General features: G+C 39.8%; 1 protein-coding gene across 1 annotated transcript in view; it reads left to right on the forward strand.

Annotated features, from left to right (window-relative positions):
• Nucleotides 1-3,697, forward strand: part of KCNH4 (potassium voltage-gated channel subfamily H member 4) — a 51,571-nt gene extending 47,874 nt beyond the window's left edge. Inside the window, exons 15-16 of the mRNA XM_025164568.1 lie at nucleotides 630-706; nucleotides 3,134-3,697. Of these exons, the coding sequence (XP_025020336.1) occupies nucleotides 630-706; nucleotides 3,134-3,697 (641 nt within the window). The remainder of the gene's footprint in view (nucleotides 1-629; nucleotides 707-3,133) is intronic.
• Nucleotides 3,698-12,997: the final 9,300 nt, after the last annotated feature.

The following is a 12,997-nucleotide window of genomic DNA, read 5'->3' on the forward strand; positions in this document are numbered from 1 at the left end:
AGAAACTGGCTCTGTAACATTCTCTTCTCTGCACAGAGATTTAGATTTTGTATACAGGAATTTCCATTCCTGTAAATCCCTTCCAAAGCTGACGTGATGCCATCCAAAAAAATAGGCTTACCTCCTGTGTAAGCCTTATGTTTTTTTCGGTGCATCATTTTTTATTAAAAAAGGAATTAGAACAGAATTGTAATATAATATACAACCCATGTTTAGAGGGCCTTCTTTAGTATAAAGAAGGAAACCCAGGGATCTATTTTAGTTCTTTGTTCAAAGCTGGCCGCTTTGAGATATGCCCAATTCAAGTCCAGTTTAAGAATGATCATAAGGAAGAGCAGCAGGAAGAACCTTGAAGTTGTCTATCAGCAGTCATCTGGACAGCAAACAAAGCAGACACATGGGCCAGTGGGGCATAGTATTTTGCACTATGAGGAGATATGTCGTATTTCAGTATATATATCTGACACCCCCCCCCCGCCACCTTTTGGTTTTCTTGTTTGGCTTATGTATTTCTTTTTTAGCAATACATAATTGGCCACCTTAGTATGAACCTGGTATTGGGGATAGCTTAGAAACCAGCCTATGGATATTTTTACTCACATTGCCCATTCCCTTGGATTTTCTCACAGGGACAGAACCAGCCAATCCTGTATTAGCTACAGAAACTGACGAGGTAAAGCAGAACATCAGAAGGCTGAATCAAGAGGTATGACACAAGGCTTACTTTGCGGAGAGACGCGCTAGAGCTCCCTCATAGCATCTCTTTGTTGTGTCAGAGCTTGGCTGTAGAAAGTACAGAGTTACGTGTGAAATGAAAATACCTCTGAATATGTGCAAAGTGCATTTCTCTTACCATCTGAGGAATTAGATGAGAGTCCCCCATTGCGGGGAGATGGGCGGGGAGAAATTTAATAAATAAAATCTGCCTTAATCTTAGTGATACGAGAGCAAGTTCCACCAACTGGAGTATAGTAGGTCAGCTGAACAGAGAAGGGCAAGCCAAGAGCCAGTTAGATCACTGCTCCAACAGGGACGGCCAATAAACCAAGCAAACCAAGCAGATTTTGCCACTGTTGCTTCTCAGCATCTGTTACCTGAGACAGTTGCCTCCTCCTCTCTAACGGCAAGGCAGGCCCTGATCTGAGGTCCTTCCTCCTCCTTCCCACTCACTCCATGCCTGAAGCTGTGGAAAAGATAAATGCTCCCCAAAGATTATTCCTCGTGTCCAATGCTTGTTTTTTGGCTCAGTTGCATTTGTTTCTGCCCTGGCAGGATGAAGAAAGATGAGAGTGTAAGTTGCATGTGCAGCCCCTGTGTTGGCGTTTCTGACTGTGGGTGTAAGGGTTTAAATTAAAATTTAATTTAAAATTTAAATTCAGTGACAATTACCTAGCAACAGAGCCTGCCCATTCCTTTTTCCCCCCATCATCTTTCTGAGTTGCTTTGTGTTCTTCTCCTCCATTCTATGGAGGAACCCAGCTATGGTAGCCTTTCCCCACCAGGCCTCCCTTCCTAAGATTCCTTCCTGTGGGTTCCTTTGTCCATAATTGTCTTACAGACATCAGAACAGAGCATGACATAAATAGAAATCCAGGTCTAGAGTTCTATAATCACATAACCTTAAAATGTGACTCACTTTAAAATGCGAGTCCTTTATTGGACTTTGAACATGAGGATTGCCATTGGTACTAATAGCCTCATGGCACCCCATTTCTTTCTCTCAGTTGGTGCTTTCCCTATCCCCTATGCACTGAGCTGTTGCAGAGGATAGTCAGGTGCAGCTGGCAAAATAAGGGAGACCATTTTTTATGCATTCAGCATCCCTAATAGTGAGAGGAGTTGTGTGAACTGATTAGATCTAAGGCCTTAATATCATCAGCTGTTATTTTAAAGTTTGTCCCTCTCAATTGATTACACTGCCATCTTCAAATATCATCAAGCAATAGGAGGTGAAGGCAGTATTTAATTTTTGAACAGTTATATATGGAAAACCTGTCGTTTGTTTTGGAAAGAAACCCCACTTTGTGGGGAGATTAACTGATGACTGGTTGAGTATGGAAAGGGCCCCTGATACATGCTCAGAGGTACTTGCTTTTACAGTATAGTATTCTGTTAGCCATTATACTACATTTTAATTTCAAGATAGGGCCTTTGGCTAAAATGGATCGGGATGCTATGTGGGTTGGGTTTGACCACGAGAGGAAGGAAAGGAAGACAACTGATCAAATCTGCCTCCCACTGAAACCTGTTAAAGAAAGTAGGTTGGAGGACGAACCAAATACCTATAGATGATTAACTTTATTATAGTCACTAACTAGCAAATTAAACTGTCGTCATAAAAGAGTAAAAAAACAAAGTGCAGGAAGCCACAACATAGGGAAGGAAGTTTAACTAGAAGGACAGTAAAATGCCTTAAGATCTGAAACATTTCTCAGATGTCAACAGGACTGCATATGACATTTGTTGCAGTACAATACAATAATTATGGATAGCAGGATATTAGAAATAGAACCTAAGTGAGTAAATGACTAAATTAATTAATAAAAATACTTCAGGAGTAAAATACAGTACTAGAACACTACCTATTGATATTATACTATTAAGTGAATACACAGAGATGTGTTTCTGTATATGTAAGTATGAATAAGTAAAATTTCACATTTGTCAGGATATGACAGGAGGTAAGACCTAGATGCACTGTAAGAAACATAGGAGAACAAAATAAAATTGTAATTTATCCAGAAAGGAATCATAGGATTGGATCACTAGTGTAATTTTTCTCTGCTTTTGAAGTAGTTACCCTTACTCCTAAGATCAGCTGCAGTTGCTCCTTTTCACTGATCAAGAAGGAAGAAACTGAGGATGAGAAATAAAGGGCTTAGCACAATCATGTGGCTAAGCTGGGAAGGAGCCTTCCCTCTTTGACTCGAGATGAACGTGTAAGCTCACAATAGATTGCAGAACTGCTGCAGTGCATCAGTGAAGAATAATTTCTACCCTCAATATACAAGTTATCTTCCACTGTATGCTGCATGGAAATAGTCATTCCAATATTGTAAGAAGGCTAGATGCCATTTCCCAAAAAATTCTAGGTGGTGTTCCTTTTCTGTTTATTTTTCTCACCTCCCTACAGATTAACAACCTGAACCGGGAAGTTTCCCAACTCAGCCAAGAGTTACAGCATCTCATGAGCCTTCTTCAGGGCCAGCTTGCCACTCAGTCTTCCTCCAACCCTACCTCAGTCTGTCTTCACAGCTGTGAGCAGACCTCGCCTTCCTTGTCTCCTGTCAGCAGGTTGCCTTCATCTCGGACCTCAGTATCCCTGCCACCCCATAGCCTTCTGGCCTCCTCCTTGCCTATGCTCCCCAGCCTTCCAGCATCCTCAAGCCTGGACTTTTCTGCCTTCACCAGCTCCCTGCCTTCCACTGCCTCCCAGGACATGGAAGAGGATCTCCAGGAGAGGAGAGGATCCACCTCTCATGGTTCTGTAAGTCCCATGGACCAACCTGAGGCTGACAAGGAACCTGGTGATCCCCACTCTGGGCAGACAACTAATATGACTTCTCCTCTTTCAAGCTCACCCATGTTATGTCCTGTCACCTCTCTTTCCCCAAAAAACTCTTTCCCCACCTGTTCAGGACAAGGCTGTCCACCAACAAACTTTTATTTCTGCTCTAGTCCGGAAAGCTTTCACTGATGCCAAGGAGCCTTTTGCCACAACTTCTTCCCTTAGGATATTTGGTGCACAGGACTCCACAGCCACCAGCACCAACTTCCTGTTTTTTAAAATGCATATATTGTTATTACTACCGTATTTCTTTTTGAAAGTAATTCCTTTGGAAAAGGACATTATTCACATGACAGCTGAAACATTTTGGTTTTCAAGGTACTTTTAAACAACAGTTATATAACCATTGGCTCATAAATATTATAGATGCATTTTGAAGGCAGTAATGTTATGAATGGTGTTGCCAGATTCAGAATGGTTATACTCTCATTACCCTCAAACCCTTCAGTCTAACATCATTGGTCAATGGACATGTTGCAACATACAGTACATACACATACTGTTGCACATATGTGAATTAAGGGGCTATAGGACCAATGCAAAGCAGTGAGAATCTAAATGGGACCTCCACTTTTCTATTTAACATGTCACATAACCCACCAGGAAATTTATCTGTGCAAGCCTCATTGAAACTAATGTGAGTTGTACAAGATGAACACTAGAGCAGTCAACATTCATTTTGATGAGGTTTGGATGGAAGAACTTCCAATGGATTATACTCTATGAATCAGCAATGCCACCACTGCTACCCTGGATAGTACCTCAAAATCACTCCCTGAAGCCGCAAGTCATTTCAGGGTAGAGTTACTTCTCCAAGTGGATTCAAATGAGGATCAATTGCTAGAGATGTTTTTGTTGGTCAGATTCATTTCTTGAGTTTGTCATTCCCTCCCCAAAAAACGTCAGTACTGAGATCTTTGCTACATCTGCTATACATGAGCACATGTGTATGTGTTTCCAATCCTGCTATAAGAGCCAAAGGTTTTTTCTATTAAATTATTTTTTGGGTGTCCCCCCTTTTCTTTTCTTTTTTTTCTTCTGTTAATGTTGTAAAAAAGGTACAAGTGAGGGTATGTGAACTTTCCCTGAAATTCTGGCAATTATAATTGATTTTCTTTTTTCAACTCATGAATGCAACTGTTGAAAGAAGGATAACCTACTGAGTAAGGCATTCTGGGAAATTGGCCCCAATTTTTTTTCCACTCTGGAGAGAATGAATAGTTAATTAGGGAAAGTCAGTCTCTTTCCCCCTACATAGGATCTAATATATTTTGACAGCTCATCGCATTCTAACTACAAATCCAGGTGCTCTTTCTAAGCCAAAAGATGCCAGAGATAGAGCTTGCTCGCATTCTCTCTGACACAAGAGTATAATTCTAGAAAAGGAGTTGCCCTTAAGGCTGCTCAGTGGTGAAATCAGTACACACTTGCACACAAATGGCATTGCCTTTTTCATCAAGACAACGTATCCCATATAGTTCTGAGGACAAAAGCAGGTACTGGTGACTCCATTTTGGAAAACATAATGGCAATCTGTTTTACTGAGCCTACCCACTCAAAACCCTACACATGAATCTGCTTTTAGAAGATCCATATGTGAGTTGGCATATGTGAACTATAACTACTAATGCCTATGAACAGGCCAGCATCACATCTCCCTATGATACTTCCCATGAGACTCGATTGCAACTCATTTCTGTTACATTTAATTCTTATTCATGCGGGGCTTGTTTTCAGAAATGTTGAAAGCAACTCCCTATCAGATAAACAATGTGGCCAGTTCTTTGCAAAAATCTGAACACAGTAAGTTTTAAAAGAGAAAAATAGAGGCTAACTTGATCAGATGTTAACATGGCATTATATCCTACATTATGATGTAGAAGGTTGAGGTTTAACTTCACAACTGCTGCTTCTCTCAACCTCTGCCCCGAATTAATAATATGGGCATTGTAAAACTGACCTTTTTTTAGTGTTGTCATAAGGCATCACAAGATATTTGACTGTAAACTCTCTAAGAGCACTACATAAACATTGTATATATTAAATGCTATAAGATCTCACTGAATAGCAAAAAGCATTTCCTGAAAAAGGCAAACTATTTTAACAAAATTGTTGGAGGTCCCCTTACATAGGAAAGCCTTGTTAGGAATGGGAAATTTAGAGCCATCTGGATGTTGCCAAACTTTGCTCCCTATATTCCTGTTCTGCTGGCTGGGATATGAATACTGAGAACTGTTGTTGGGCCACATTTGTAGACCATGAACTCCTTGCTGGACTGAATGAGTGTCTTTGTACAACATGCTAGACTAAAGTGGGATTGGGCATTTTGTAGTTCAGTATGTAGTTAGAAGCCAACCACTATCTTACATATTTTATGAACCCAGCCAATATTTGCAAATGTGGTACGGAGCAGCTTTCAAGGAGGCAGAAAGAGGCTGGCCAATGTTTCAGCTGATTTCTGTAACTATGCCTCTAGTAGCATCAACCAGATATTAGTAGATAATACTCTTTATTTCTAAATGACCAGATATGAGTAAATCATACTTTTTATTTCTATGGACAACTTCTTTGAAACTGAAATATTTCATTTTATGTTTGAAACTGTTGCTTGTGTTTGAAATTAGCTGTTTTAACCAGCTTTGAAGTGTTTTAAATCTAAAGAGTTGTTTCAAACTGTTTCAAACACTTTCGGAATGATTAGTCAGCCTGCTTCAAATGCAAAATGACTGTCTTGAACCCACAATGCACATTTGGAATTTGAAACATTTTGTGCACTGTTATTTCCAGGATCTTTTCCTGCTCAAGGCAAGATCAAGGTATTGCTACAGAGGTAACTCAAGCCAGGAATTCCTTTGTGGTCTCATACTTCAGAATTTCAGTTCTCTTGGTGAATTGTATAGTCATGAAGCCACATCAGGAAAACCCTGTACTACAACCCCGCCACCCCACCCCACCCAGCTCTTTTACCAAGAGAGGCTGAGAAAAGGAATCCTAAAGAGCTTATTTTGCATATTTTAATGAGCAAGTGGGCTTATCCCATGAAAAATGCCCCTAAAATAATATAGAACTAAACTAAGTAACAGTTAATGTGAAAAGCCATCATTACATGCTGTGGGTAAGTCTCTGAACTAGGCAATTTATGTTCTCCTACATATTTCAAAATCCTGACTCCATTGCCTTTTATATGTCAATTGTGTAAATGTTAACAGAAGTAAATCCCCTGCAAGGTAAAGATGCCCAGAATTATTTTTCCAACTCTAGATCTTAAATTTGGGGCAGAATTTACTGAAGCAATACAATAATCTTGGGTGATCATCTCAGACTTTCATGTTTCATGTAGAAAATTAGCAAGACAAGGAGACTCTTTGAGCCTTACTATATGGAAGGATCTTGCTTTTTATAGAGGAATATTTGGTGATGTGACTCCCCCACACCTCAAATTGGAAGTAGAACAGCTTAAATGTAGGTTTCGGCCTAAGAAAGAATTAGATTATTTGGGAGAAAGATAAATTCTACAAATCAGAATTATCCTGAGGTTTTAGATACCACCAGGGAAGTATTGGACCACTCATTATATATTCTGTCCTCTCCATTCTCTTTCTTTAAAAAAAATCAGAAAGACATTAGAAAGATGGGCACAGTGAGATGCATACCTATGTTTGTAAATCCAGTTAATTTGCATGTTACCATTTTTGGAAGGGAAAGGATAAGTATGTTTGTTTACTCTTCTTTACACAGCCTCCACCTCCCCCCCTTAGCTTTTGATATTTCAGGTGGAAAAAAAAGATAAAATAGTCCCTCCAGCCAAGCAATGTACAATAACCCAGTCTCCTCCAAGATCTGTTCAGTTACAGTTTCCATTCTCCTTACTCCCACCACCGGAGGAAGGCAGACAGAAGACCTAATTGACATACAGTGAATCAAGTTTGACATCTTCTGATGTACAGTTGCACTCTTGTATGGCTAAATGTTTGAGTAAACTTTAGAAAGGGCTACTTATCCCAAATTCATTTTGAAAGCCTAGAAAAGACCCCACTATCTCCTCCCCAATCATTTGATTCTACCTTCTGCTGAAGTGCTATGGCATCATAATCCTAAATGCATTTACCTAGGACAAGCACTGCAAAGATTTCAGTTGCACTTTTCAAGGGATCATGAAGTTTTTTCAAAGCAAGGGAGTCTTTGGCTTGCCAGATGCTATCAGGGCCAACCAGCATTTGAAGGGGTTCCTTCCATGGCTCCTTCAAAAGAGTTGATACATTCTTCTTAAATCTAACAACACCTGTGGCATGAACCTCTTCATTTCTCCATGGGTTAATAAAAATTGAGTTTTAAATGGGAGGGACTTTTTCTCTCTACTGCTTCTGGATATGTTAACTTTGCAACTACTGGACTTGGAATGCACAAAAACAAATAACAAACCATGAACTATGGAGAAATCAAGATTGCTGGAATCATATATTGTGCTAAACCAACCAACCAAATAAACAACAACAAAAAAATCATTCTGGCTTCATGCAATGTATGAACCATGTCAGTGAGCCAGACTCCAGGAATGAGATATGCTAGAGACACATTTTTTTCCACCAAAAGGTGCTGAGGTTCACACCTGATCAGAAGGAATTTATAATGGCATATACACTCTGTGTCCTAAATCCTAAATGGGAGCTGACAGTATCTGAAGGAAACTGACTCTGTGCTTGTTAAGTGTTCAGTGTACAAAAGAAACATCAGCATTATTACTAATATGCCACAACCAGGGTGCTGAATCCCCTATACACGATAACCTCAAAATAGGTCTGCATGTGTGTGGCTGTCTCCCATTGAGAGCATGTGTACAGATATGTTTACATACCAGAATACTGTAAACAGACTCCAGCTCTGAGTCAAGACCTGAAAGCTGGTGATCTGGAGGCAAAAGGCTGCCTTTGCCAGTTTCAAAGCAGAGGAGCCTCTGATTATTTCTTGATTCCTTTTATGCCCCCTTTATATGGTGGTATGGTGAGGTCCATCAGGAAATCACAAGATATAAGTTTCAGGTTTACCTCTGTTGAAGAAAGGACCAGGAGATTCTGATTTTAAAAATTCCCAATATCACATTTATTCTTCTTCTTTGTCCTAGTACCACTGTAGTCCTGCACAGCTGAGCATCTAAGACAGTATGTGTGTTGCTATGGCAACTGTTGCCACTGCTTTGATGGTCACTGTCAAGATCTATAGAGACCAGGGTGGAAGAGGGGGAGGTGCCAGTTAGATGTCCCGTTACAACCACGTTCCTTCTGTCTGTTATACAGATCCCCTTGATTAGTTCTTTCCTGGGATTCAACCCTGTTGCCAGGATGGGACCCATATCGCCTAGCAACCAGAAGCACAGTTGCCTTTACCTTGGCAACACTGGCCTGCTTTCTTCCTAATAAGACCTGAAGGGGCATTTCATTTCATCACCTACCCCAGAGAACAGACATTGTGGTTACGTGATGCCAACAGCTGGTTATGACCTTATCCATCAGTATTTTTCCAAAGGTATAGACAATGTCAACACCTTTCTTAAAAAAAAAAAAAAACTGCTTTAGTCAGAAAAAAAAGACCCAAATATATATTTACATACATACATACATAAACAGAAGGGCCAAAAATTAGAAACTGCAGCAAACATAAACGTATCATTGCTTGAATTAATTCTATCGGTATGTATAATCCATTCAGTGTCATTATTTGTAGTCTGTTCTGTGCTGTAAACCAGAATAAACATTACCTCTGGCCCTACAGAGGCTTGTTCAGCTCCCAGGGAATACTCTGAAACAGTTTCTGTACCTTAGATCAGGGATAACAGTTTTTAGGGCAGAGGGTGTGGTAGGCAAGCTGAACTTCTTCTATTCTGAAGCTAACAGGAGCAAAGATCTGTTTTCCTTGCCCTGAAACGACCTCTGCAGGTCACTTGCAAAATAGCACCAATGAGGGCCACAGAATTGGAAACGCCAATCTTTTGACGGGAGACAACTATACAGATGTCGAACGGCTAATCACCAGAAGTTGAGCTGAACTCTAAGAGAGAAAGGACTCTGTCTCTCTTTGTGAGTTTGTGTGTGTGCACTTGTGTAACAGAGAGAGAACTATAACAGACTGATCTGTTGCACTCAAAAACATGAGACTCCTGTGGCATTCTCTCAGTGGCCTCCTACTAGCTCCAGATCTACTGGTCCTTGTGACTTGCGTTTGTTTTTAGAGATAATGGCTGCATTCACAGGGCACACTAATCCATGATTGACTCAATCGTATTTTAGTCTAGCATGTTGGATTAAAAAGTTCATGTGGTCAGTTTATGGCCCTGTGTGTCCTCCAAAGCAAGAACACTGAATTAACTGAATAGACCATTGTTCAAATAACCACTGGTGTGTCAGGAGAACACTGCCAAAGATGGTCTATGGTTTAAATTACTTTCAAATAAATAACAAGTCACCAGCCCATTTTTCTATTATTCTTAAAAGAGGGAGAATTCATCCTAAAAAAGATCTATAAATATTTTACATGAATAAACTTTATTTTTAGATTGGATTACAAAATCAAATATATGTGTGAAAAGCATTCAGCAACTACATGGAAATAAATATGGATTAAATCCAGTCTCCTTCAAGGCAAGCAAGCTTTAATATGCATGTTATTTTATTTTATTATTATTTATTGTCTACTACATACAAATCAACAAAAGGAAACAAGGGCTATTTCTCAGCTCCCATAAGACCTTAAGAAAGATATAAGGCAGGAATGTCCAACCTTTTTGGCTAGTGGGCACATCTAGAATTTTGAGAGCATGTCATTGGTGCTGTAGTTGACATGGGGGGAAGGGAACGTTTGACCACCCACAAACTATTTGTCCTGTTCAGATGGCCGAACACAAAACTAACAAAGTTAGGTGGATCATGAAACCTGGAAGGTGATTACTAAGAGTCCATGGGCACACCAATGCCCATAGGAACCATGATAGAGATCCCAGATATAAAGAATAAAGGCATTTTTTCAATTATTCCAGTGCTCTATCCATCATAGTTGCTTTCAGTCAAGTTCCAGACTAGTTCATAGGTCTTGGGTGCAATTTAGGAAGCTAAGCCAAATCATTATCAATCCAACTCCTTTTCAGAGAAATGCTGCCGTTTTGCAGCGTTTCCCATTGATGAGAACTTCTGCCTTTCATCTTCAGAGACTTCTCCCATCCTCTTGCAGGCAAGGCAACATGGTGCCTTATCACATCCTTTCTCCACCCCAGCTGCTCAAAAAGGGGAGTTGCTGCTCCTCCTGTAGAGTGTCCAGCTGATGGCTTTTAAACATTCTCCTCTTGCCATGGAAAGCAAATTAGTGAGAGAAGAATGAGGATAGTGAGTGGGACAGCAACTGTGGCCAGTTTTTTGCACCCTCCAGTAGGCTAGTTGGATGGAACACTAGGTAGCAATGTGGGAAGATGGAGCCCCAACAGTGGAAGATGTGCACAGGGGTGTGCATACAATATGAGGAACAAACCCAACAGCTGCATGCGAGTGTCTTTGTCAGTGACTGGCATGCTTGGATATTATAGAAAGTGGGTCAGGCCAGCCCAAAATTTAAATATAATCACATACTTAAACATGTAATTAAAAAGGACAACTGGAAGGATTCCGGACTTTCATGAGCCACACAGAGTCTTAGGCTTCAGGTTGTGCACTTTTAATATCACAGCTTAGGACGATCTTAACGGAAAGACCGCCTCCTACCCAGTTCTTCCTCAGGAGCTCTGCTCCATATGCTCCAACAAATAAAATGACAGGGAGGTAAGAAAAAGGCCTGGTGACAACCCTCCTATGGAATAATAACCCCACCCCACTCCACCAGAGTCTTTTCAGTTTCTTTATCATCTTTTCAATGCCAGTTGAAGGCCTTATTATTCACCCAAGTCTTTTATATTAAATATAAAACGTCTACAAGGTCAAATTATCTAATTTTTCACTTAGCACTTGCTTCACTAAGCAAAGGGAAATCCTTTAGGTTGGACTTCTACTGATTTTGTTTCATTACATATTCTCAGAAGACATATATTGAAGAGAGGCCCCTTAAATATGGCAAATCAATGATTCAATGAGTGACAGTTAATTACTAAATACAATTCAATTGCACCAAATACAAATAGGACACTGTAGCAGTATACACACACACGTGTTTGTGGGTGTATGTGGTAAGATGAAGAAGTGAGTGAAATATGTTAGTCATTCTTAAATCATGATTACTTGATAAACTATTGGCACCACCTAATTTTTCCCCCTAATATTTGCAGGATTAATAGTATCCAGAGGGCTAGTGTTAGTCTGTTGAATTAAACATAATAGTCCTGCTGATAACTGAAGAACTATACTTTTTTATCGCATAAGTATTTATGAATTTCAGTCTAGTTTTATCAGATCCATGCAGCATTACCATGGAAAGCAAGTATGTATATCTTTGATAGGATGGGTGGCAGCATAAGCAGTAAGGTAAGTAGAACATGAAATACAGAATTGCCTATTGACAGTGGCCATTCACAAGAGTTGGTAAGTGTGATATAAATGTTCCTGTGTTGGTGAACTGATTAAAACATACCATTCTAAAAGCTTTCTTGTAATCTACCTGCAATTAAATAGGGATAGTATTGCAATTTAAAATACATTATTGGATAGCATGGGAGTAAAGAGAGGGGCACACTCTTATTTTCTATTAAGGACCCTAAACACAGAGACGCACTTTGCAACTGGAGAAAAAAAACTATATATATTCAGGGAGGGGGGCTCTATGCTTAGAAGCCCTCAAATGTCACCCTTCTCGAGATAAGTATTATTTATTTATTAATATGGCTGCCCATCTTAAATACATAGCCCTGATCAGCTAATTCTCTCTCTCTCTCTCTCTCTCTCTATATATATATATATATATATATCCCCCCCCTCAAAACACAAATCCAAATAAGTTAAAAATAACCATAAACAATAGCAGAGGTGGTCACCACACAGCTGCACCTATATTTGGCTCAACTAACATCCCAGCCCAAAGCCTGGGGAAGAGTCAGGTCTTCACAGCCTTCCAGTAGGCTATGGGTAAGGGTCCTCCAGATCTTAGGGGGAAGGCTGTTTCATAAGGCAGGCAGTGCAACATATGTATATGAATTATAAACAAATTTAAGGTAGTGACAAAAATCAACATATTTTATATTATATCTTACATTAATCAGGAAATGCCAGATTTTTAAGAAGTACTTGGGGGAGGTACATCACTCCCAAAGTGGACTTTTTAAAAGTTAAATGTTTACTGTTACCTAATGTCTGCTTCAAACTCTAATCCACCTTCCCTCTATATGCAATACAAGATAAGAGCATAACATTGGTCCATATCGGGCACTCGCTCCAACCAGGCGCTCTCCAATTCTACAGC

Source organism: Python bivittatus, unplaced genomic scaffold (assembly GCF_059951505.1).
Source record: "Python bivittatus isolate LINGU-HERP-01145 unplaced genomic scaffold, Pbiv_v1 ctg000410_np1212, whole genome shotgun sequence".
Classification (NCBI taxonomy): domain Eukaryota; kingdom Metazoa; phylum Chordata; class Lepidosauria; order Squamata; family Pythonidae; genus Python; species Python bivittatus.